We start from the raw sequence: 26,926 nt of genomic DNA on the forward strand, positions 1-26,926 counted from the left end.
TGTTAGGTGAAATCTAACAGTGAAAAAAATCTACTCAAATACCCATTGTCATACAACAAATGAGAAGACAGGCAGACAATGAGATACCTTCCCCCTTATTTATTGGTAAAATGACAATTTGTTGTTTTGCTTTGTTTTCCCCCCTGGCCCCCATCTCACAGCAGTGACAGCTGCAGGTACGGTTGTGCTAGTCGTTGATGTCATAACAGACGCGGACTGGTCAGAGGAATCCCGCCCCGATAGGAAAAAAAAAAAGGAAAAAAAAGTGAAAATCAAAAGTGAAAGAAACTGAAGAGAACGTCTGAAATCACAAGAGGTGAAAGAAGCAGTGCATCCAATACCAGAGACTCTTCAGAAAACTAAAGAGTTGTACACAAAATAAAAAATACATCTTCACATGACAAAAATAATTGAGGATGACAAAGCATCATGTTGAGATTGGGAAGGTATTGTATTGACAGTAACTACTGATTGGTTACATGTTTGAAGAAAATAATTATACAAATAATAGCAACATGTTTTCAATACACAATTGTGATTTTGGTCAGGAAAACAAATCTTGCTTTATCCTTTTCGTCATTGTATATGAATGATTCAAAAACATTACATTAATGCTAAAAAAAATGACTTATTGGTGACTGATGTTAATGCACTATGCATATGGTTGGATATCATAGATTAATGATTGGAAAACCTTAGGCGGTCTAGTCTTTGAAATCATACTGTTTAACGTGTGCCAAAAACAAGTCAACAATAATAATAACAATGTAATAGTTCAGTTCATCTACACAACTGCTATATCTGGAAGGAAACAACTGTTCTCCTAACTCCTTTTTTGGGGGTTGAACACCTCTCCTTCTCTTGCCCAAGGGTGACGATCGGGAAAAATGAAATCATGAGAATTGCTACATTCACCCACCCCCAAACTAAAATAGGGTTAGAAGTGACAGAAGACATACGTTGAAATACTGTAGCATTATGGTAAAGAAAGATGATGAGAGCGAGAGAGAGACAGGAGAGGGCCAAAGAGCCTGTTCATTATTCCTCCCAGTTGCGTTTGATTTTCTTCTTACAGAAATACAGTGAAACAAAAAAAGAACAGTGCTCTGTTAAGTGCGATTGATAAGGATTGATCTTTTTTCCCTCCCTAAGTGGGTTGTTGTTTTTTGCCTGGGTGATGTCAGATGTCCATCGTTTGGTTGGTTGGAGATAATGGGTTGTTATGTCCTCGGGCAAGTTAAAACAGTTGTAGGTCGTCATGTTGGTCATAATTGTGTCATTTGTCTGATCATTAGAACCTTGGAGTTGTGTGTTGACAGCTGATTGGCCTGTGAGCTGGTTTGCTTATCAGTTGATCGGTGCATGGTGGTTGGTCAGACCGTCAGTTGGTTTGACCGTGGGATGTGTTTGTCAGCTGGTCTAATCAGTTGGTTGATACTGCAGGTTGGTTGGTGTGTCGGTCCAGTTGGTTAGTTCCCACCACAGCACTTGCTTCCACCAGCCTGTGGGGCGGCTTCCTGCAGGTCCACTCCTGCCCGACCACCGGCCCGGCCACCGGCTCCACCCGCTGGCTCGTTCTTAGGAAGCTTCTTGGCTACAGGAGAAGGACAGAAAGAAAAAAAACAGTGAGTAGGAAGCCTTTATGGTTTCTACATATTTCATTTGTTCTGGGAAGAAATGTACACCGAGTATACAAAACATTTTGAACACCTGCTCTATCCAGACTGACCAGGTGAATCCAGGTGAAAGCTAGGATCCCTTATTGATGTCAATTGTTAAATCCTCTTCAAATCAGTGTAGATGAAGGAGAGACAGGTTAAAGAAGGATCTTTAAGCCTTGAGACAGTTGACATGGATTGTGTATGTGCCATTCAGAGGGTGAATGGGGAAGACAAAAGATTTAAGTTCCTTTGAACGGAGTATGGTAGTAGGTGCCAGGCGCACCGGTTTGTGTAAAGAACTGCAACGCTGCTGGGTTTTTCATGCTCAACAGTTTCCCGTGTGTATCAACAATGGTCCACCACCCAAAGGACATCCAGCCAACTTGACACAACTGTGGAAAGCATTGGAGTCAACATGGACCAGCATCCCTGTGAAACGCTTTCGACACCTTGTAGAGTCAATGCCCCCAATGAATTGAGGCTGTTCTGAGGGCAAAAGGATGGGTGCAACTAAAAATTAGGAAAGTGTTTCTAATTAAGCAATAAGGCACCAGGGGTTGTGGTATATGGCCAATATACCACAGCTAAGTGCTTTTCTTAGGCACAATGCATCACGAAGTGCCTGGATACAGCGCTCAGCCGTGGTATATTGGCCATATACCACAAACCCCTAAGGCGCCTTATTGCCATTATAAACTGGTTACCAATGTAATCAGAGCAGTAAAAATAAATGTTTCGTCATACCTGTGGTATACGGTCTGATATACCACAGCTGTCAGCCAATCAGGATTCAGGGCTTGAATCACCCAGTTTTATAAATGCACATATAACGTTGTGGTACACGTACCTATGGCCATAAATATCTCATTGACGTTCATGGCCGTCTTGGCTGAAGTCTCCATGAAGAGCAAACTGTTGTCATCTGAGTACGCTTGTGCTTCCTACACACAAAACAAAGGGAGGACAGAGATCTTTAGAGCTCCATCACAAACATGTCGACACAATCAGTAATAACCCATACGCTTTGAGAGTTCATGAGCATTCTTGAATATCAACAGAAACTATAAAAATGACATTTCTAGGACATTCTCCTGTTTAAACAAACTTATCATTGACATGTTCCACTAATAGTCCAGTGGGACTAGCAGCATCTAATTGTTAGGAGTTCCTCAGTACCTGGAAGTCCACAGCTCTTTTGTTGGCCAGGTCAGCTTTGTTCCCTGCCAGTGCAATAACGATATTAGGGCTGGCTTGTCGTTGGAGCTCCTTCACCCAGTTCTTTGCACGTGTGAATGTATCCTGCACAGGAAAAAAACAAAAAACATTCTTAACATCATAAAAACATTTGTGATTTGATGAAATACATGACAACGGCAGATTACACAATGGATGTTTCTTTCACACACAAGAGCTCTATTTATACATCTACAGAAGTGCGAGTTACGAGAGCTGTCACTCACTGTGTTGGTGATGTCATAGACCACGATGGCAGCCTGCGCTCCTCTGTAGTACATAGGGGCCAGGCTGTGATACCGTTCCTGCCCTGCAGTGTCCCAGATCTCAAACTTAACTGTTGTGTCATCCAAGCAGACAGTCTGTGTGAGGAAGGCAGCTGGATGGGTGTAGAGACAAATCATAGACTTAGTTTCAGGGTCTATTTTTATTTTGAAGTCTGAAAATGCCCTACACATAGAAGATAAGTGTACATTTTACTTTGCCTGTGCATTTCCTCACAGTGGAGTAATACTCAGTATCTGCACAGGACAGGTATTCTATTTTCTTCCTCAGATAGGGACAACTATACCCCCTAGGACACTATTTGACAGGGCCGAGTTAAACTAGCACAAGGCAAACATAACAGCCAAGGCCACGAGACAGTTAAGAGGAAACGTGAACAGTGGCTTAATGAGAACTCGTGAAGCTACAAAGCCAGCGCTGAGGAGAATTGGGAGCCTTCCAACGTTAGAGAGAGGAGGAAGGGACAATTATGTAAATAAACAAGATCGAATCGCAGAGCACTAAGCACCGGGTAAAAGGTTACTCTGCGAGAAATGTAGTGAGAGTAAAAACAAAAAGTGACGGAGAACAAAACATGTGGCTGTCTATTGGCTAATCCATGGAACACAAAGAGAATGCTAATTCAGCCCGTTGTGTCACATGGCTGAGGGAAATGTACAGCAGCACTCATAGAGGAAGCCTGCTCCATACTAAAAGCTCGGTGACCTTTGACCAGACAGCTGACAACAGGTTTTAAAATGTTTTTAAAATGCTGACTCGTCCTAAGGCTTTGGCTAGTGTAAGCACAAAGCATCCTGCCTCTCCAGCCTCACCCTGCTGTGGCTTCATGATGCGACTCTAATTTATTTATTTATTTATTTATTTATAAGAAGGGTAATGCATAAATCATGAAGAAAGCAATCTAGCTAGTAAACCACTAAAACATCATGGAAATTCCCACACCCGTGTGTAGGTTTGAAACTCTAGGTGAATCTGAAAATAAATAGTTACTCATGAGTCATTATCCAACTTTTGCAGTGGAATTCTTTGAATGTTAAAACCAGAAACTTGAGCCATCAAGTATTGGCTTCCAGATGGGTAGATATTAGAGCAGTTCCAGGACAGGAAATCCCATTGTTGACCGACTTCCTTCCTGTTTTAAGAGCCCACAGGGAGAGACCCCCTTCTCGCTGCTCCACTCCGACTAGCAAGTCAATACATACCTTATTAGGCAGATGACAAGTACCTCTTTCTCACACTTACCTATTTTCAGTTTTGGTTTGAACATTCTCTATAAGGCTTTCTGTGGCCGGGAGTAAGGACCTTCCACTCCTTGTGGCCTATTTAAAAGTGTCAGTCAGAGGCTTGGCTGCTCATGCAAGAGTCAGGTGATCAGCTGCCAAGAAAGATCTGGTTCTGTAGCTCAAGGTCTACTCCTGACCTGGCCTTGACAACAGCCAGGGTAAGGGCTGCTAGCTAGCAGGAACATAGCCCCGGTTACCAAGGCATTCAAAGTGGTCTCCCTTCAGTCCACTACACATTCTATTTGATCTTTATAACATGATACTGACTCAACACAAGGACAGCTGTAAAGCAACACAAAACACTAAGCATGACTAAGACACAGTCAGAAGAATGACAATCCCAATGCCAACGGCGTGCCTACTCACCTCCGATGGTGCTCTCCTGGTACTCGTGGAACTGGCCCTTGACGAAGCGCAGCACCAAGCTGGACTTGCCCACCGCTGACTCTCCCAGCAGCACCAGCTTGAACTGGCAGATCTTGTTGCTGGCCGCCGCGCCGTTGGTCCGTGCTGGTCCTCCTCGACCTGCCATGCTGCCGAGCAGAGAGCTTCACCGGGGTAAGAGGCTCTTGGTGGAGGATGAGGCTGCCTTGGGCGGAGGACTGGGGCTCTGAAGCTGAGCAGGGACTGGAGCCGAGACAGGGCCAGGTGAGGGTGGGCTAAGCCGGGTCAGGCGAGTCTAGGCCAGGCAGTGAGGGGGCCGGAGGAAGAGGGGACTTCACCTGTGGGAGCTGGAAGAAAGAACCCGACTGAGTAATAATATCACTAGTAGGCAGCCAGTGTGACAGGAATAGTTTACTAAAGTTGAGTGCCTTCAGAAAGTATTTATACCCCTTTTTTGTTGTACTACAGCCTGAATTCAACATGGATTAAATAGTTTCTGTTTTCAACCATCTACACACAATACCCCATAATGACAAAGTGAAAACATGCTTAGAAATGTTGCTAATTGATTGAAAATCAAATAATGAAATCATTTACATAAGTATTCACACCACTGAGTCAATACTGTGTAGAAGCACCTTTGGCAGTGATTAAAGCAGTGAGTCTTACTCGCTGAGGTTTCCACACCTGGTTGTGCAACATTTGCCCATTATTCTTTTTCAAAATTCTTCAAGCTACAGCCATTTTTAAAGTGTCTTGCCATATATTTTCAAGTAGATTTAAGTCAAAACTAACTCGGCCACTCAAGAACATTCACTGTCTTCTTGGTAAGCAACTCCAGTGTAGATTTGGACTTGTGTTTTAGGTTATTGTCCTGCTGAAAGATGAATTTATCTCCTAGGGTCAGCAGACAACCAGGTTTCCGTCTAGGATTTTGCCTGTGCTTAGCTCCATTTTGTTTATTTTTTATCCTGAAAGGACTGGAGGATCTTAACAATTACAAGCATACCCATAACATGATGTAGCCTCCACTATGCTTGAAAATATGGAGTGTGGTACTCTGTCTTGTATTGGATTTGCCCCAAACATAACATTTTGTATTCAGAATAAAAAGTAAATGCTTTGCCACATTTTTTGCAGTGTTACTTTAGTGTCTTGTTGCAAACAGGATGTACGATTTGGAATATTTTTTACTCTTTAAAGGCTTCAGTCTATTCACTCTGTCAATTACGTTAGTATTGTGGAGTAACTACAATGTTTTTGAGCCATCTTCAGTTGTCTCCCATCACAGCCATTAAATACTCTGTTTTAAAGTTACCATTGGCCTCATGGTGAAATCCCAGAGTGGTTTCCTTCCTCTCCGGCAACTGAGTTAGGAAGGTCGCCTGTATTTTAGTAGTGACTGGGTGTATTGATACACCATTCAAAGTGTAATTAATAACTTCACCATGCTCAAAGGGATAGTCAATTACTTTCTTCTTTTTTACCCATCTACCAATAGGTTCCCTTCTTTGCAAAGCATTGGAAAGGGACCTTACAGATAATTGTGTGTGTGGGGTACAGAGATGAGGTAGTCATTCAAAAATCATGTTAAACACTATTATTGCACCCAGAGTGAATCCATGCGACTTGTGACTTATTAAACAAATGTTTACTCCAGAACTTATTTAGGTTTGCCATAACAAAAGGGTTGAATATTTATTGATTCAAGACATTTACAAATTCCAGGCTGTATCACAACCGGCCGTAATTGGGAGTCCCATAGGTCGGCGCACAATTGGCCCAGCGTCGTTAGGGTTTGGCCGGGGTAGGCAGTCATTGTAAATAATCATTTGACTTGCCTAGTTAAATAAAAAGGTTAAATAAATGTTTCAAAATAAATTAAAAACAAAATCTTTCCAAGTTAGCTACTCCCGTAAGTGTCTGGTATAAACCAATCTACTTTCATGTTCCAGTGTTGTGAGTCCTTTGTATCTTAACCTTTGACTGGGCTTATTATTCAGGTTCAAACAAACCTTTAAAAATGGACCCTATGTGCATCACTTACTCATTAAATCCCAGAAATGCCTCAAATGAATGTCTAGCAGACTAATTGCTCCAGTTCAGTGTTGTAAATCAATAATGTTCTGATAAACACTATTGGTCAAGGAACATCTCAGTGCTTCTGAACGCCATGGTTTGACAAGAAAACAGTCCAAATGTTTAAATGAAGGTTATTTTCTGATTGGCCTACTGGAAACCCACATTGTGGTCTGGACGTCTGGTTGAATGGGGCTGGACAGGGAGAAAAGCCCTGTCCTATTCTCTCAATTATATTTACTTCAGACTCAACAGTCAAACACAGCAGTGAAGGAAATGTCCTGTGGTCCTGTCTAAAGCTAAATTTAGATATGCAGATTGGGTCATGATGAGTACGAACACAATTAACCATGAACATTCACAATCATGATGCTTGATGTGTCTAGACCTCTGTCTAGACACATTAGCCTAAAGCGGAGTTCAACTGTGTTCACACCCAACCCAATGCAACGTGTGTGTGTGTGTGTGTGTGTGTGTGTTCTCAGAGACCACAGAGCTGAGGACCACAGTAAAAAAAGAACAGGAACTGATAGTCTGAGCTGCTTGCCCCAAGGACTCCTGTTTCTGTGTACAATCCAACTTGGGCCTGCACACATCCATCTTAACGTCGATAGGTCCACGTTAGTCACAGGATGATGTGCAGATTGTCATCTTATGGTTGGGCCAGTGTACTCAGAGTCCAAGTGTTGTTCTTTACATTGACTGTGGAATATGACTACAGTAAGAACGAAAAAACACACCTTCCATAGTGCTACTTTACACGGTCAGTCAGCTTCTGCTTGGTGAAAGGGACAGGACACAGAATGAATATCAAAGCAGGAAGTGAACATTGCAGAAGGACAGAGTAGCACAGACAGACAGACAGTTGGCCCGTTACACTAAACCATTAACTGTTAGGACAACCAGCCTAGGTTAGCCTACAATGCTAAAATCCATAATTAAGTGTGAAACATCACAATAACGTCACAAAATAGGTCTACATGACACTACAGTGTATATGTTTATACTATAGGCCTGTCTTTCAACAGTGAGTGCAGATTGAAAGAACACACTTGACTAGAGGGGGAGAGTAATATCTGGGGGGTGTACAGTTTTCTGGAAGTCTACACAGTCATGGGGGTGATAATAAATTGCCATTTTAAAGCAAATTTTCTACAGTTCTACACATTTTGCCATCGCTTATGTCGTGTTCTTACACCATCTGAGTGACTCAAACAAGACTAAATCAATGAGGGTCCCATGGCATATTCAGTTGATTTTCCCCCACAACTCTCGTTTTCTTCATTTTTTAAAAACAGGTTTCCGTTTTGCAGTCTCTTTTTATTACTATTAAAAAATGTAACAAAAATTGTACGTTTTAAATTGCACAACAATGCTTAAAGACATCGACATTTTTTAAATGCAAGTGTGCACCAGCAAGAGACTTATTTGGTTAGCAACGTTTCTCTAGTGCTCATGTGATTGGCCATTTGTTTTGTATACTCTGCACTGGATTGATAAAATAATCATGAAATCATTCTCCCATGTAGGCATTGGCTACTTTGTAGATAACATTTAATTGACAATGTTTTTGGGGAAGCCATCTCTACCAGCAGACTTCTCATTAGCATCTTCGCTACACGGCCATACAAAGTGGACACACACACAGTTTCAGAAAGTTGCAGGAAAATACAAAATCACCGATGCATTTAGTTCATGTCTTATGATTAACTTGGGCAATTTAATACATTTTCTAATAAATTCCAATTAATTTTTGGGAATATTGTTGAATTCTGTTTTATTTTCTGGATTCCGTCCTCAACATGGATTTTATAGGGTCCTGGTTAAGGAGCGAGAGAGCGAGAGAGGGTAGGCCAGCCAGAGTAGGGTTGCTGTTGGCGCTCAGTCTTTCCCAGGCCAGGCAAGGCCCTAATCTTCTGCATGTGACAGAAGATCACATTGTGTTGGTACCACACACTGGTACCACACACTGAGAGGGTCAGCCCAGCACAGAGCAGACAGTACAGCAAGGTAGCACACCAAAGGCCTAGACTACTGCCACATACACACCATCCGAGGGATTCTAGACGCACCACAGTGAGTGTGGAGAGAAACAGCTGCATGTTCATTGGGTCAACATGTACGTGCTAATATAATGAAGCCGAGGTGCAAACGAGAGGAAGTTGTAACAAAGCCAACATAGACCAAAACTGTGGAACTAAGCCCAATGTCCTTGTGTTTCTGAGAAGAACATAGAAACATCCTGGTATTTCTTCTAATTAAGCTCCCGAGTGGCGCAGCGGTCTAAGGAACTGCATCTCAGTGCGAAAGACGCGTCACTGCAGTTCCTTGTTCGAATCCAGGCTGCATCACATCCGGCCGTGATTAGGAGTCCCATAAGGCGGCGCACAATTGGTCCAGTGTCGTCCGGGTTTGGCCCGGAGTAGGCCGTCATTGTAAATAAGAATTTGTTCTTAACCTTTTATTTAACTAGGCAAGTCAGTTATCAAAAAAGATTAAAGCAAAGCTAGCCTAAACAGGTCACTTCTGTCAAACGTTTTGAGGCACTTTTTACACAACGCGTTTACCCTTACCAGTATGCCTACCATTCTAAGGCAAAACAACAGGTGTGACTGCTCTCCAACCCTGATAGTCTACTACACACACTATGGAAATGAAGAGGTCAGCATGCCTCACTGCCCCAGGACAAGGCTCCATAGCCAAGGACTGGGAGAAGAGGGGAGGGAGGCTGGGGTGATTCCCAGCCTGAGATAAAGGGCTTCAGAAACAAACAGGATAAGAGTGAAAGAACATTTAACCTAGGCTAGTCATTTGTGAGGCCATATTGTATATTAGTGTCAGTAACACTGATGTTAACACTCAATATAATATAAACACTGAGGACAAATAACTGAAAATCTGAGCAGCATCAAAAGCCCGTGTTCAATCCACCATCATAAACCAAAACAGTAGATTTAGGCCTAAGAGTTTAGGATATGGTTATTGAACAGTATAGTGAACAGGACGGCACACAATTGGCCCAGCGTCGTCCGGGTTTGGCCAGGTTAGAGCATCATTAACTGACTTGCCTAGTTAAATAAAATAAAAAATACAAATGATCCTTGGTAATATGATTGACTGATTGCTAGAGGGCTGCAGTGGCTGGCCCAACACTCACACACTCCTGTTCTGATAGTCACTCAGAGCAGCATCCTGCTTCTAAGCAGCTCTCTGCTGGCATCTTTAATGGGCTCTGGAGACCTCCACACACTGAAGTGGGTCAGAGAGATGAAGGGGAGAGAGGCTGGGTCAAAGAGAGAGTAGGCGAGAGGGATGGAGAGAGAAAGGTAGGGAGAGACGGTGAAATATTCATACAGCCTCCCGTGGGCTTTGCTGCTAGCTTGATATCCAAGCACTTAGTAAAAGACAGCCACTGAGAACTGGTAGCAACACACACACACACAATTAACTACATACAGATATTGCATGCATTGCCCTCATGATGCAACAGTTTCTCACTCGCATGCATGGGGTAGATTTTAACTCTATACAAGACAACGCATGCACAGATAGAGCAAATGAAGAAGCCACGTTCATGATGGACAAACCGACTCCTCGTGTGCATGTTGGTTTTGTCTATCCCATCATGCAGGTTCAAATACCAAAACCAGCTATTTTAATTTGGGGTCAGGTAAAAACACATGCAACATGAATGGACATTTAGCTAGCTAGCTTGCTGTTGCTAGGTAATTGGTCCTGGAAGATAAACGGTGGGTTGTTATTTTACCTGAAATACACATGGCCCTTTTTTGTTTTGCTGGATCTTTGACCCATTTGGAGTCATGGAAAATGATGTGTTCTCTACTCTGACAATTAATCCACAGATTTATTTATGAAAAAAAAAAAAAAGGGAAACCTAGTTTGTTGTTAGTCAAATTATTTTCTTCTGTGGATTTTAAAGAGTCTAAAATAGAACCAAGTTCTATTAGCGCCTGGCTACGCAGACGCACGTTTACGCACGCAAGCACTTTGGATTAAATTATTGAATAACAAAATGTACACATTCATGTTATTCAACATGGTCAGTTTTGTCAGAATGTTAGTAAGTCTGGAAAAGAGTGTGGGAGAGGGGGAAATTCTCAGTAACTTCACTTTCTATTTACCATCAACTTGTGGGTTTCCTCTTATACTTGACATCCCAAACATTTTACACACACCACACACACGATGACTGGTCCACCCAACTGGCCTTAAGTTGGCTAACATTTGAAGTACCCACTCTCATATTTCGCCATGAACCCCATCTGCTATTCCCCACACTACTCTTAACTAGGGCCGGGACCCTACCACTATTGCAATACTCGTTAGTATCGTGGCAACGAATCAAAACAAAGTGGATTTAACTTGAGGAAAATAGCCATAATGTTGGAAACAAACATTTTATATTGTCATCCAGAGTCACGTTTATTTTCCAAGCTATAGCACACAATATTTTAAATGCAGGAGGTTTTGAAGGACCAAAGAGTTAAAACTGCTTCGTGTTTTCATTTTTGACATTGAAAACATATCCTGGTATCGTCCCGGCCCAACTCTTAACCTCAGAGCCCTCACAGCCAACCCCATTATTGACCACAACTAGCCTAAAGGTATGCTTCAGTCACAGCTCACAGTCCCACTGTGCTCTGCTGTCAGGTACAACTTAGCCTGGGTGCCGGTTAGTTTCTGCTCTCTTGTCAACTCGTTATGGAATTGTCATACCAAACATTGCTGAAAGGCTTGTCAATGACATTGGATTAGGCAAAAACACAAACAGATCTGGAATCAGGCTACGTACAACTCCTAGGCCAGTGCTGTTCATGGTAATCAGCAAGGGGTGAAATGGGTGATGATCAGAAAGAGTAACGGATGCTACTGGACTGGGTAGAATAAAACAACAGATTAGAATATTTATTTATTTGACCTTTATTTAACTAGGCAAGTCAGTTAATAACAAATTCTTATTTTCAATGACGGCCTAGGAACAGTGGGTTAACTACCTTGTTCAGGGGCAGAGCGACAGATTTATTTTTACCTTGTCAGCTCGGGGATTTGATCTTGCAACCTTTCGGTTACTAGTCCAACGCTCTAACCACTAGGCAACCTATTGTAAGCACTGCTAACAATACACACCACCATAGGCCTATGAGCTGTGTTCCCAAAGGACAATTCAAACTAGAGGTCGACCGATTATTAGGGCCGATTTCAAGTTTTCATAACAATCGGAAATTGGTATTTTTGGGCGCCGATTTGTTAAATGTATTTTTATACCTTTATTTAACTAGGCAAGTCAGTTAAGAACACATTCTTATTTACAATGATGGCCTAGGAATGGTGGGTTAACTGCCTTGTTCGGGGGCAGATCGAAAGATTTTCACCTTGTCAGCTCAGGGGATCCAATCTTGCCTTACAGTTAACTAGTCCAATGCTATAACCACCTGCCTCTCTCTCATTGCACTCCTCAAGGAGACTGCCTGTTACGCAAATGCAGTAGAAGCCAAGGTAAGTTGTTAGCTAGCATTAAACCTATCTTATAAAAAACAATCAATCATAGTCACTAGTTAACTACACATGGTTGATGATATTACTAGTTTATCTAGCGTGTCCTGCTTTGCATATAATCGATGCAACGCTGGGGGATGATTTAACAAAAGTGCATTTGCGAGAAAAAAAAGCACAATCGTTGGACGACTGTACCTAACCATAAACACAAATGCCTTTCTTAAAATCAATATTTTTCCATATTTAGCTAAGAAATCCAGGTTAGCAGGCAATATTAACCAGGTGAAATTGTGTCACTTCTCTTGCGTTCACTGCACGCAGAGTCAGGGTATATGCAACAGTTTGGGCAGCCTGGCTCATTGTGAACTAATTTGCCAGAATTTTACGTAATTGTAACATTAAAGGTTGTGCAATGTAACAAGAATATTTAGACTTAGGGATGCCACCCGTTAGATAAAATACAGAACAGTTCCGTATTTCACTGAAATAATAAACGTTTTGTTTTCGAAATGATAGTTTCCGGATTCAACCATATTAATGACCAAAGGCTTGTATTTCTGTGTGTTATTATGTCATAATTAAGTCTATGATTTGATAGAGCAGTCTGACTGAGCGGTGGTAGGCAGCAGCAGGCTCGTAAGCATTCAGTCAAACAGCACATAAACAGCACTTCGCAAGCACAGCGCTGTTTATGACTTCAAGCCTATCCGCCTAATGGCTGGTGTAACCGATGTGAAATGGCTAGCTAGTTAGCTGGGTGTGCGCTAATAGTGTTTCAAACGTCACTTGCTCTGAGACTTGGAGTATTTATTCCCCTTGCTCTGCAAGGTTCGCTGCTTTTGTGGAGCGATGGGTAATGCTGCTTCGAGTGTGGCTGTTGTCGATGTGTTCCTGGTTTGAGCCCAGGTAGGGGCGAGAAGAGGGACGGAAGCTATACTGTTACACTGGCAATACTATGGTGCCTATAAGAACATCCAATAGTCAAAGGTATATGAAATACAAATGGTATAGAGATAAATAGTCCTATAAATACTATATTAACTACAACCTAATACCTCTTACCTTGGAATATTGAAGTCTCATGTTAAAAGGAACCACCAACTTTCCTATGTTCTCATGTTCTTAACAAGGAACTCAAATGTTAGCTTTTTTACATGGCACATATTGCACTTTTACCTCAAACCATTTGTTTTTGCATTATTTAAATCAAAATGAAAATGTTTCATTATTTATTTGAGGTTAAATTGATTTTTATTGATGTATTATATTACGTTCAAATAAGTGTTCATTCAGTATTGTTGTAATTGTCATTATTACAAATAAATAAAACATTATTTTTTAAATTGGCCGATTAATCGGTATCGGCTTTTTTGGGCCTCCAATAAATCGGCGTTGAAAAATCATAATCGGTCAACCTCTAATTCAAACAGACTCCGACTCCTAGACTCCAGTTGAAACATCAGCTAGCCCATTTCCTGGCACAGCCATTATCTACAGATGTGTCAGCGTGTGACCGTGTCAATGTGCATTCGTCATCAATGCCATGGTGGTGCAACAAGCTGTCAGGCAGGCAGAATTAATTTAACCAGTTACCTAGGAATAAGGTGACATGACAACAGGTTCTCTGAACTCCAAGGCCGGAGGGACCAGAGGAATTAGATGTAAAAGTGAGGGAGGGTGGAGCTAGCAGCAGCCATACCAGTCTGCATCCCGGTATTAGCTTGGCTTTCATCTAAAGTATAAAAGGGTTGGGCCTGCATGGGAAACCGTCAGGGAGGATAAACCCAGCGACAGAAGAGAAAGCGAGACACCCCAATCGAGTAGCACAGCGGACAATTTCAATATGTATGCAAGAGAAACTATAGCCTAATGACTAAGGGATGGGTCAATTGGAAGAGGAAAGGAATGGTGACTAAGGCTGAGTATAGACAGGCAGTCCAAATTCCTTTATTTTCTTCCCCACTCATTGGTATTTTGACCAATCAGATCAGCTCTAAAAATGATCTGATGTGAAAAGATCTGATGTGATTGGTCAAAAGACCAATGGGTGAAAAAAATATCAGAACTGGGCTGCCTGTCTAAACACAGCCTAAATCTCTGGGAATGCAAACAGGATACACATCACTAGCAAATGGGGGCAGGCAAGGGGGAAATAATTTCCTTCTTTTTCTGGCTCCCTCTGTGTGTGAAACATGACAGCCAAGCAAAAGCCTGTGCAATACAATTCTACTCTGATCATTTTGGCCTACCACGTTAAAGGGAAATATAGCCAACAAGTTGTGGAAAAAGACAACAATTTCAGAGTTAATTGAAAATAAAGCCATTGTTGATTAAGACGTGAAAATTCCTAAACAAAAGTGTCTATTGAACCATATGGTCCATCTACTAGAATCCTGTGGACAATATGGACACAGATTTTTTAATATATTTTTTTAAATGAATACTAATATGTATAATTAAAGTATAAATTACCAAATTTACCAGGTAATCTATGACCAAAAATGACCAAAGATTCAGGTGACGGTTTTAAATTACCGGTAGCTTTGCAACCCTAAGTGAGATAAAAAGCATCTGTTTTTACATAAGCCTTCAGTTTGAGCATGGGGCTAGTGGGAGAGATAAGAACCCCAGACAGGGGCTCGGCTGCAGAGATAAAGGGTCAGGGTGGGGTTAATGGGTGTCTCATCTGGCTGCAAGGAAGCACACACTTAATAATTAATGACTCAAATTTAAATAAATAATTTCCCATTTGTTTAGGCCAAAATGGTTGTAGTTTAATCAATAGGGGCCATACACTGATCTTGTAAGTCTCAAACAAGTCTGGTAGCAAACTGACCAGTAACTCACTCTGCACATAGAACTCTTCAGCTCGGGTAATAGAAAAAAAAAGTCTCACCTACAGGATATCTTCAGTCTTTTGAGGAGTAATCAGAATGACCCGTTGTGAATGGGCATGCTTCTCCTCCTACACACCCGATTCATTCATTCCTCCATTGACTCCAATGCATTACAACCTTTCTGACCACACTAACGCATACCAATTAGGCTTACTTGGGATTAAACATTGAAAAGGGTTGGGTCTCACGCAGATGTGTTATTTTACTCACCATTCTGCCAGGAATATTTGGAAATATCAGAGAAACTTTCTTAACTAGCCATACAACACCAAATCAAAACCATTTTATGCCACCTAGTAATATTGCCTTTTATATAATGTTTGCATGTGTCAAAATGTGTCACCACTCTCTTAAGGACAAGGTCCACACCATAACATGGCAGCAGCTTAGGCAAGTTATTAAAAATCCATTCTCTAGTCCTGTTATTAAGCCATAACACACCAATGAGTTTCCAATGAGGATTTACCCTGGTGTTTACCCAAAAGACACAAGCCCAGTCCACTTTTCAGCCTGCATTTACATAACAATGTCTAAAATGTGAACTTTAACAGCTTCTCACAAAGAAACGGTCTTGAATGATACAGAGGTTGACTCTGCTTGCCCAAAGTCTTAGTGTCTCACTCCTGATAGAAACTCAATTACACTAGAGCTTACATTAATGTGGCACTTCAGTCTCCTTCTCACCCCATTTAACAAATGCCTTACGTAACAAAAGGTACATCTCAAGACAAGTTGGTTATTTGAAATCAGCTGTATAGTGCAAAGGCAAAAACGTGCACCCAGGGTTTGGGAAACTCTGCACTAAGATATGCAATGACTGACATTACGAGGAAACCGGACAACGCACTACCCAATTCCATAGTTGCACCTTGTACATTCTACTATTACAACTTTCAGGAGTAAGTAGAAAGCCAAACTGAGTTCTGGGGGACACCCGTGCCCACCCCCCTGCCATAGATGACCTGCAGTAAAGGTGAAGGAGTGAACAAGGGTACAGGACTGATGAGACACAGTAAGGTATGAGGGACACCACATTCCACCAGAGAAAAGGAGGCATGGATTCATACAAAAGTAACATGACAGACAGACTCACACGATGAGGGCTACATCAGACAACTGACCTACCTGTACCACCATTGACACACCAAGTACAGACCAAAACTGTTACGCAGCATTGATGGCATTCAAAATGATGAGCCTAATTAGAGACAGCCATGGACTTTGAACTCCAATTATGCAAAATATGCTTTGAGACCTAGCCAAGTAAACGATTATCATCAGTGGCAAGATAACAATTAACGTAAAATACTTGGTGACATGTGGGTTTCTGCAGATGGAATGTAATTCGTTTTCATTACCAGGCAGAAACCATAAATAGCTATTAAGTTGGTGGGTTTCAAACTTCCTCATACTATCGGTCATCACAGCTGACACCAATGGCAATGAGCTAAGATACTCTGTTGAAAGCTTGAAATCAACATATGAAAGGTTGATCAAATTGATTGGAACAAAAGGAAAATCGACTCGCTATATAGTTAGTTAGCTGTCAGTTTAAGGCTAACTAGGTATGAAATACAAATACCAAATCGAACACGACATTTCTGTAATTTAGCTAGCTAGCCCAACAAGTCACAGTAACTAGCTAGCTTTTTAAAGCCATAATTTTTAAAAATTGTTATGTCAATAAGAGCTGAAGTTGAGTAGCTAGTTAGCTGAGCAGACAACGACAAAAATTGTCTACTGTAAATGAACGTTACTGCCAGTAAAAACAAAATAGGACGACACTGACGAAAGCTAGCTAACGCTAACTAACTTGGCTAAGTTTATGATGACATCACAAAGAAAAGACGGGGTAAACCAAACATCTAAAGATAAATAACTATTTGGTCAAATTATGAACAAAGCTTTTTATTGTTTGCTAACTAGTTACCTCATTAGCTATCTGGACTAGTAATCTATCCCATTTAACATATCAATCTGACAGTCGTTAGCTAGCGACGTATCTCTGGCTAGGTAGCTAGCTAACGTTAGTTTACTGGCTGGTTGCTTGAGCAAAATCTGACAGTGGAAATCTGAACCAAAATAGTATAGTTTACAGCTTACCGTTAAAGGCAAAGGTCAAACATGCGTTCCCTTTTCTTCGTATACTCTCACTTTCCACAATTTCGACTTTGACGACTTTTCTCTCTATCACAGCTCACTACGACTGCTCAACACATAGGCCCCGGCCTTCACTTCTGCTTAGAGCATTTTTTCCGGGATCCTCCCACTTCCTGAAGGTGTGGCCTCCCTCTGATTGTGTCGTTGGGAACCTGGGAGCTGTAGTCTACTAAATCAATGAACACAAATTTGGTCAGGGCTGATTATTTAGGAGTCGTCTCCGTAGACAGACTTGTTGGCTCCCACAATGTATCAATGCTACTGATTTGGCTTATGATCGGGTTTACGAGACTAATTTAGGAGTGGCAAGCAGTGGCATTCCCCAGCGCAATATAAAAACCATATCCGAGATTTTTTAAAGATATATAAAAAAAACATCCAACTAGCGTTTACACAAGCAGCCCAGTTCTGATATTTTGTACACTCATTTGTAATTTTAACCAATCACATCAGATATTTTAACATCAGATCTTTTTCAGAGTTGATCTTTTTGGTCAAAAGAAACACCCCTGGCAATCAACTACTCAGATTCGGTCCCATAATTTTTCAAATATATTTAATAAAATATTCACAGAAGTTTTTGCTTTAACTGTATAACCATCTGGTGGCGCTAAAGACCATGATATTTGCCATCACCTGACATCAGTTCAGATCTACATTTTGTTCATAAAAGTAAACTCATTGGCCCAAACGTGTGTTTGGGCATGTTGTTAGCATCAAATGCAGAAGCCCCCTTATTTTAGGGCGGGTTTATCTAAAGGCATTGGTCTATCTAAAGAGATATTGTTGGATGTTGAGTGATTGACTAACAATATTTATGTAATTGTGTACCACTACTGTGACCTGCTCAGTTTAACCTTTCAAGTTATTTCATTTTTCACTTCAGATGTAATTGTATTTCTCAGAGTCCCTGTTTTAAATAAATACACACACATATATATATATATATGTTAATATTCTGTTTGCATCTTAAATAGTTTTATTTTACAACTAATATAAGTTACAAACAAACAAAATGATATACTACAACTCTTTCAGACAGCACACGTTGTTCAACTCATTGCACGTCTTATTTCAGTCTCTGTTACCAAAGAAACAGTCAAATATACAGCATAGAAAAAGTCAGAAAATGATCCAGACACCAGAGCAAAAAGAGATGCAGAGCTATGAATAGCCATATTGCAGAAGAGGGAAAAACACAAATAACCATAGGTCCTCTTTGGCCAGCAATCCTCTGGCAGGCTAGCCAAGAGACAATTTCTTAAAATAATGAGCACAAACATTGGTCGTATGCTGTAAAGTCCAGACAGCTTGTAGAATGAGCTCCACAGTGTGTTCACAGACAATGAAATCACCTAAAACCACATGTCAAAATGCTCATTAGGTGATGATACTTTCTATGTAAACACAATATAATGAAGGAAAGGGGTGGGGTTTGCTGTTTCCATGGCTGCCAGGTCTCAATGTGATATGTCTAGAGATACCCTTCGGTTAGTAATACCTAACTTTCAGTTCACAAGAAATACATAATAAACACAAAGCTGAATATTTTTGTAAGCTGAGTCAGCTTGTCCTCATAATCTCTGGTCCATATCAATGCTGTATTTACAGTCAAATTAAATAAACAGTACATCAAGTACAATCAGTGTCGATATTATGTAGTGTGATTGCTGTGTAGAGAACGTTTTAGACGATTCATTTCTCAGATGTAAACTCGAGTAGCATAAGAGGTGCAATCAAAAAGGGAGAGTTGAGTTGATGGGCTCAGCGTTACTTTGCAGCAGTAATGACCCGTTTATTTATCCGGTCTCGGTGGGGCTCCAGACAGCTGCTAATGTGTCACCTCCAAGCCCCAGAGAGGCTCGACTTCCAGGGCCTGCTGTGTGCTGATGTTGGTCCCCTGGGTCTGGGACTCTGCCCGCTCAGCATCACTCTGCATCCTCTCAGGTCTCTCCCTACCCTGTGGGTACTCAGTCTTAGGCCCTCCACAGTCTGGCCCTTGCCCTGCTGGCTGCCCTGCCAGATGTAGGGATGAGTCCAGTGTGTGGACAGGGCTGGAGCCCACCAGGTCATTCTTCCTAGCTCTGTTGAGAGAGCCCTGCCTCTGGGTGGTCTGGTTGTGCGTCTGATTATATGTTCGGCTGACAGACGTGTAGACCCCAGACTGAGAGCTGAAGGCGGTGTGGAGCTGTGGTTGGGCGGTAGGGGTCAGTGAGACGTGGATAGGCGTTGGGGAGATGGACGGTGAATGGCTGCGGTCAGAGTTGACCTGGACACTCAGGGAGGGGTGGGACTGGCTGAGGCTGCCTGGGGAACATAGGGGACGAAAGGTACTGATGGTGGGGATGGAGGCTTTGTACTCAACCTGACCAGGACCCGCACCTGGGAGTACTGGGAAGGCAGAGTTGAGGTTCAGAAGAGATGGCCCAGTCGGGCATTGGGAGTGGCCCATGTAGGGAGAGTTGGGTGTAGTTCTGGAGGTCGGGAAAGGCCTGTACTGGGCTTCAAGTCCCTGACCAGTGGTTATGCCTCTGTCCGAGCAGCACGGATGTAAACAGGATGACCTGGGATTGGACGTCTGGTGATGGTGCTCAACCTCCACCTTCTGACCTCTGCCCTGGGGGGGCACCCCACTGTAGGCCCACATGTTCCTGGCAGGGTGGCTGAGGGGGTCGTGTTGAAGGTGAGATGGGTGAGGTCCAGCAGGCATACTGAAAGGCACCCGTGTCTGCCAGTCATTGGCAGCAATCATGTTGCTGCTGGGGTTGGGGTTAGGGGCCATCTGCAGGCCATAAGGATAGGTGGAGATGGCAGAGGGGTAATGTAACATGGTCACATGGGCCTGCAGGAAATGCATCATCTCATGGAGCTCCTTGGTCAGGTTGGACACCTCCTGGTTAAGGGTATTCATCTGGAAAATAGATGGCACGCAGAATAATGAAAGCTACAATCTGTTGCTTGGTTGAATAGTAATTATTCCAAGGCAGGAGACATAAGCATTAGAGTTCTATTGTCTCTTTCTAGGTCAGAAATGGTGGAAACCAAAAACAAGCACAGCCATAAACGATCAGTCGGTGTTACGTGAGCTTTCAAATCTGGAGCATCTCCAATTTAACAATCCTACATTTTATTTGAGGAAAAATGTCTTTCAATGTTCTCTTGCCTACATAGCCTGAGTGGTGTATTTAATGCTGAAAGTGTGTCAGGGATGACCTGTTTTTAGACACTCTTTAGGGTACAGCGAAAGTGGAGTATGGAAAATGAAGTGGGAGAACAAAAAAGTTTGTGTCTCTTGAGGTCTCTCTACCTAGATGGAGCAAATCATTCATTTATCAGTTCATTGATACGTCATTATGTTGGTTTATGTGTCCGTTTACTCCGTCAATGTGATTGTATGTTCCTACCTCTTTGTTTAGCTGGCTGATGTTCTGTCTCACCTCCTTTGTTTCCAGAAGTAAGTTGGCACTAACCTGGAATGGGTCTATGGGGGGGATGGGATGGACAAGGATGGATGAGATCAGTGCTTTCACACCCCACGCCAACATAAAGCACTTTGCTCATACCATTTCATTTGTATGAGTAGCCTACTTGTACTGCTTTGGATCATTCTATAAAAGCAATTTTCTGACCAATCAATTCAGTATCCTTGGCTAAAACACGTTTCTATTTACTGTTAGAAAACCACTGATAGAAAAACATAGTTTTTTGTAGTTAAACCATTGTTTAACCTGAGCCCATTACCTTTGCTATTGGTCTTTGCCTCGCCTTGATCCACATTGAAGTGAAAAGACTGCCCATTATCCTCAATTCCATCCACAACCCTAGAGGAGAAAGGAAAGAGAGGTTCACACTTAAGTGGGTTATGATTAAATATGAAGTGATTTTCAGTTAAATAAATTGAACTGTAATCTGTCTTTGCTGTTATTACCAGGTAAATCGATTGGAAAATGTGATTTACTTTTTGGTTAATGGTTATAGTCTTATAATCCCACAAACCTTAGGCTTAGGTACTGGGCTAATGAAATACAAACGCTAGTCATTTTGATTGACAGTTATGTCTCATTACTCACCTGGGGCTGAGGTCCAGAGGGCAGACACAATGTAGGGAGGGTATGAGCAGCTTGGCTGGCCTATGGGATGAGCTGTGATCTGTGACCATGGTGGGCACCGGGGCTAGAGTAACCTCCTCATTGGACAGCAGCTGAGGGGAGGGGCTACGGCCTCTGCAGCCCTGGGCTGGGGAGCGGCAGAGACGGAGTGTATTGACATGTCGAAGCTCCTCCCCCAGCAGGCTGCTGAAGCCTGGGTGGCAGACGGGGCTGCTCAGGCCATGCATCAGTAGCAGCCGCCCTTGGTGGGATGCACCAGTGGGACAGTGGCTCATGTCCTCACCAGACTCCACATCTTCTGCCTCCGCAATGAAGGGAAGCTTGTGGTCCTTATCAGCTCGCTCCTGAGGGGCAGAGGGTGGGAGAGGAGAGGCATGAGTAACAGGTTCTCTGTAGTTCTCACAAACAATCATGCATGTCTTCCAGTAGCCTATTGCTAGTGGAGGAGGAGAGAGAGTGTAGAGTGAAACACACAGAGTTTAATTTGATTTTAGCTGCCGGTAATGAGTAGCAGGGGCGTCATGCACCCTAAAAATCTGAGGGGGCACAGAGTACATGAGGATGGCTGGGGGGTTGTCCGGAGGGGAGCTTGTTGGAGAAATGTTATATTTTTAATCACCTGAAACAGCTTTCTCCTGCAATCTAGAGCCATAGCATTTTCTATGGAGTTGGCTTTAGCTAGCCAGCTAGATACTTTCCCAATCTCCCAACCTCATAACTACCAATCCATTTCAGGCTGTCAAAGTTTGCTAGACTTTAGAAAACCAAGCAATTATTAAATGTAGTGAATAATCTTAGTCTTTTACCCAGATTTTAGCAGAGATGCAGAGAAGCATATTTTGTTTCTTTAAAAAAATAACCACCAGACCGGTCAAGAGGTACGCTTAGATATAGAAAAATACTAGGATGTAATATCCTAGGCATTAGTGCAGTATATTGAGATTTGTGTAGAATAGAATTAGGTATAATGATTATGGCTCTAATTTGAAGGAACATTTGTTTCAGGTGTTTAGAAAATGCTAAATTCTCAGAGTCCAGCCCCCCTCCGGACCACTCCCTCTCCATCCTCACCTACTTCGGTAACAAGAGATGGTGTGTAATTTCCTTCTAATATCTGTTCTGCTGTGAGTCAGTGCTGTTCCTTTCTCTTAGTGGCAAACAAAGGAAATTAGGTGCACTGAGGTGAACTGCCTTCTTGGCATTTTCAGTAGGAGTCAGATTATTTAGCTGTTATGACCTCATCGTGGTTTATAATTGTTATTCCTCAGAGTGACATTTTTTCTGTCAGATTATTATTCATTTTTTAACGTTTATTGCTACCAGACAATTTTCACATTCTGGTAAATTAATTTTGAGAGAATCAGTTAACTCCCACGCACAATGTGGAAACATTAACACGTGGACACTCGCATGTCAAAGGAACACACACACAAGGTCACACACACAAAGGCATATGCCTAGTCCAACACCCACTCAAATACAAAAAAACAAGAGTACAAAATCCGCCTCACAGAGATACTGAGACACACTAATGACAGCCCTTTGTTAAGCTCTCAACAAAGGTGGAAAAATGGGTCTGTGAGAGTTGCAATCATGCTTCTTTCAGAGTGAAGTTCTATCTGGGAATGGGCTAGATCAGAACATTGCGTGCAGCCTTTTATCAAGTTATATGTTCCCCTAAGAAGGAAGGGCAACAGGTCAGGGACCAGAACTCTTATATCAACTTCAATCATTTAAATGTCTCTGTCCCAGACCAAATATTCAAACACTTTGAAAAATGGAATGATGAGTCACAAAGCCTATTCACATCTCAAGGTGTAAATATTTTACTTGGACATTTAGCTTAAAATAATCTGGCTATGACTACAAATGAAATGTGCTGAGCTCTGAATTGTTCTGAGCTCTGAATTGACAATATGAAGCTGTGACTTTGTAGATATGTTGGCTGTGGCTGTAGGAGAATTCCTGAGTTATCTGTCAGTAGCAGACTGATAGGTCATAGTAATCCCCATCTGTAGTATAGTAATAAAAAGGCACACATTTACCTGAGAGAGCCGAGGGGACCGCGAGAACCTTGTCAGCCCCTGGACAGTGAGTCAGAATGAGTCACAATTCCATTACAGTTTACACAGGCCACACAGAGTAAAGTTTGAGTGAGTGAGTGATTGAGTGAGCATGTGTGGTTCTCACCTCTGCCTCGCTGCCCTCTCTCAGGTTGTAGGTGAGGTTGTGGTGGATATCAGAGCTGAAGCGACTGCCATACTCTGGGTAGAGGCCCAGGACCTCCCTCAGGGCACGGACACTGATGTGCTGCAGGTCACAGTAAGTCAGAGCCTTCACGTCCGCATTGGTCTTGATCACCTGGTCTTGCGCTGTCAGGTCTGCCCCAATCAGATCACCTTTGCCTAGAGACAGATTACCCAATTAATAGTCTGAGTTGACTTGATGCTTCTCTCATACACTATAATGACAACATCCATAAGGCTGGGATAACAATTGAGGGATAAAGAAAACTAGCTCCCTGCTTTACTGGCCAAAAGTATTCCACTATAAAGGGATTAGGATTCCACTTCAGACGCGGCCAAAGAGTTGATAACAGAGACGGAACGCCGACACGAGAGACAGAAAAAGGAAATTATAAAAAGAAAGTGTACTCCAGAACAGGGAAGTGAGTTGTCTGAGACGTACCCAGGATAGCAAGGACCATTTCGTCCTTCAGCACCTCTAGAGACCCAGAGCAGACAAAGTAGTTGGCCTGCAGCGCGTCCCCCTGGCGGATGAGGTACTCTCCCGGGGCACAGAACGAGGTCTTGATGTGCAAGGAGAGGGAGCGCAGACACCCCCTACTGGCCCGCTCAAACACTGGCAGCTGCAGGATGTCCTTGTTCAGGTGCATGGCGATGTCCGCACGCAGTTCGTCTGGGAAGTCATGCAGCAGCTGACAGGAGGAGAGAAGGAGGACTTCAGCACCCACAATGCAATGGTTTTGTATCAGATTACAGATCAGATTGTATCAGATTAGAGGTACCAGAGAGGGACAGTGGTGTCCGAGGATCAAGGCTAAAGGAATGCTCTTGTCATATGAGATGCGAGACAGTATAAACCAAGTTCAAGCCTATGAACACTGTGTAGACATCCAATCAACAGTTATTCACAAACATGTATTCTATGTATTGTTGAAACACACACAATTCTCAGTGAGTATACAATATCTTGTATTTTGTGTTGGACTCTAGCTACATTTTGGCGAGTGGCTACACACTTCAATGTACAGTAGTTGTTTTCATGGAAGCCTTCTTAGATGACTCAAATCTCTACGTATAATGTGCACTGTTGGTCTCTTTCACTAACGCTAGCCTGGCAGTAGCACCAGCTAAGAGGTGTAATACATTTGCAAGTTCTCGGGATCCTTCGTAGCGTCTGTTGTCGCGCCTTCAGCGGAGAATAAATGATGAAGCTGATGTCGAGAGGGTGTAAATGAGTACCAACATGTTTAATCCAATCGCCGTAGTCTAAAATGTTTTATGAACTTGTATTTATTCAGGGTAGCCCAAATGAGACCATGGCCTCATTCACAATGGTGCCCTAAGTACAAACACCTTCTCACAAACAGGAAGAAAAATGTGCCTTGCAAATAAATAAATAAATAACCACACCTCAACACCACAATATCAACAAATAATACTCTAGAATCAATTGAAACAACTGCAATCCCAAACTGCCGAATCAAGGTGAAAATAATTTTGTAGGTCGTTCCAACAATAGGGAGCACTTTTAGCCAATACTAGATCTAAGCCCATCACTGTGAACAAAAGACTACCAATCTAACCTCATTGGGCAGAGACTGAGAGAAGATTGGGAAATAAAGGTGGAGATGACCTAGATGTAAAATGACATGTCTGATTTAGAATCCGCCATCCAACATGGAGACACGACTAGACCACGAGGCCATTCATGTCTGAATGTGACAATACACACCCACACTGTCAACACCATCTGATCGAAAGACCTTGGCAGTGATACAAAAGGTTTCTTTCGAAAAGATTTCTTTCGAAAACTACTCCCAAACATAAGGTGTACTCTTTCTGAAAGGCTAATTATTTACATCTGAAAATATATAAAGACCAGTCTGTCAGTACAGTATGTTTGTCTACCCTAATGGCTGCATCCCAAATGGTCCATCCTTATCCTAAAGTGTGCACTTGCCCACTCCCCATCAGGGATTTGAAAGCATTGGATTGTTGTAATCATTGGCCGGAGTTTGTTACCACCATTGTTAAATACATATGTGTCATGTGACCCACCTCGTTGGCGTTGATGCCGTTGTTGACAGACCAGGTGGTCTGGAAGTACTCCAACATCCTCTGTTTCAGCAGCTGGGGCAGACGGTGCACACGGATAAAGTCCTTGATGTCCTTCATACGCGTGTGGTAGAGCGAGCGCCGAGAGTACATGCGCTGGATGATGGCCGTCACGTTACCGAAGACCACTGCATGCATCAGGGCTGCAGGTCGGAAGAGGAACAGGGAACATGGGGGTCAAGGAGTATTACAAGGTTACTCATTTGAGCTCAAAGCACACACATATGCAGAAGATAGTGGTGCATGGTGAAGATGAACTTATCCCCCATGAGCATGGTGCAGATGAACTTATCCCCCATGAGCATGGTGCAGATGAACTTATCCCCCATGAGCATGGTGCAGATGAACTTATCCCCATGAGCATGGTGCAGATGAACTTATCCCCCATGAGCATGGTACAGATGAACTTATCCCCCATGAGCATGGTGCAGATGAACTTATCCCCCATGAGCATGAGCAGATGGTGCATGATGAACTTATCCCCCATGAGCATGGTGCAGATGAACTTATCCCCATGAGCATGGTGCAGATGAACTTATCCCCCATGAGCATGGTGCAGATGAACTTATCCCCATGAGCATGGTGCAGATGAACTTATCCCCATGAGCATGGTGCAGATGAACTTATCCCCATGAGCATGGTGCAGATGAACTTATCCCCATGAGCATGGTGCAGATGAACTTATCCCCATGAGCATGGTGCAGATGAACTTATCCCCATGAGCATGGTGCAGATGAACTTATCCCCATGAGCATGGTGCAGATGAACTTATCCCCCATGAGCATGGTGCAGATGAACTTATCCCCCATGAGCATGGTGCAGATGAACTTATCCCCCATGAGCATGGTGCAGATGAACTTATCCCCATGAGCATGGTGCAGATGAACTTATCCCCATGAGCATGGTGCAGATGAACTTATCCCCATGAGCATGGTGCAGATGAACTTATCCCCCATG

At 42.6% G+C, this 26,926-nt stretch overlaps 2 protein-coding genes across 2 annotated transcripts in view; both read right to left on the reverse strand.

Moving 5' to 3' along the window:
- Positions 1-84: 84 nt before the first annotated feature.
- On the reverse strand, positions 85-17,596 carry LOC115104124 (ras-related protein Rab-5C-like). Its single transcript, XM_029625352.2, has 6 exons — positions 17,443-17,596; positions 4,829-5,193; positions 3,122-3,273; positions 2,838-2,960; positions 2,509-2,602; positions 85-1,594 (listed from the first exon to the last, which is right to left on the reverse strand). The coding sequence occupies exons 2-6, from the start codon at positions 4,992-4,994 to the stop codon at positions 1,470-1,472; spliced, it is 660 nt and encodes a 219-aa protein (XP_029481212.1). The 5' UTR covers positions 4,995-5,193; positions 17,443-17,596; the 3' UTR covers positions 85-1,469.
- Positions 17,597-18,456: 860 nt separating this feature from the next.
- LOC115104126 (potassium voltage-gated channel subfamily H member 4-like) overlaps positions 18,457-26,926 on the reverse strand; it is a 35,887-nt gene continuing 27,417 nt past the window's right edge. The window contains exons 9-16 of the mRNA XM_065006452.1: positions 25,913-26,112; positions 24,297-24,546; positions 23,799-24,013; positions 23,654-23,692; positions 21,570-21,952; positions 21,241-21,320; positions 20,904-20,980; positions 18,457-20,410 (exon numbers count right to left, since the gene is read on the reverse strand). Of these exons, the coding sequence (XP_064862524.1) occupies positions 19,331-20,410; positions 20,904-20,980; positions 21,241-21,320; positions 21,570-21,952; positions 23,654-23,692; positions 23,799-24,013; positions 24,297-24,546; positions 25,913-26,112 (2,324 nt within the window). The 3' untranslated portion in view covers positions 18,457-19,330. The remainder of the gene's footprint in view (positions 20,411-20,903; positions 20,981-21,240; positions 21,321-21,569; positions 21,953-23,653; positions 23,693-23,798; positions 24,014-24,296; positions 24,547-25,912; positions 26,113-26,926) is intronic.

The sequence above is a fragment of the Oncorhynchus nerka genome, linkage group LG21 (genome assembly GCF_034236695.1).
Source record: "Oncorhynchus nerka isolate Pitt River linkage group LG21, Oner_Uvic_2.0, whole genome shotgun sequence".
Lineage (NCBI taxonomy): Eukaryota > Metazoa > Chordata > Actinopteri > Salmoniformes > Salmonidae > Oncorhynchus > Oncorhynchus nerka.

Coding starts and splice junctions, on each gene's coding strand:
- LOC115104124 (XM_029625352.2), bottom strand. CDS start 4,994: ATGGCAGGTCGAGGAGGACCAGCACGGACCAACGGCGCGGCGGCCAGC. Junction 3,274..4,828: donor CCAGGAGAGCACCATCGGAG/GTGAGTAGGCAC, acceptor ACACCCATCCAG/CTGCCTTCCTCACACAGACT. Junction 1,595..2,508: donor TGAGATATTTATGGCCATAG/GTACGTGTACCA, acceptor CTTCTCCTGTAG/CCAAGAAGCTTCCTAAGAAC.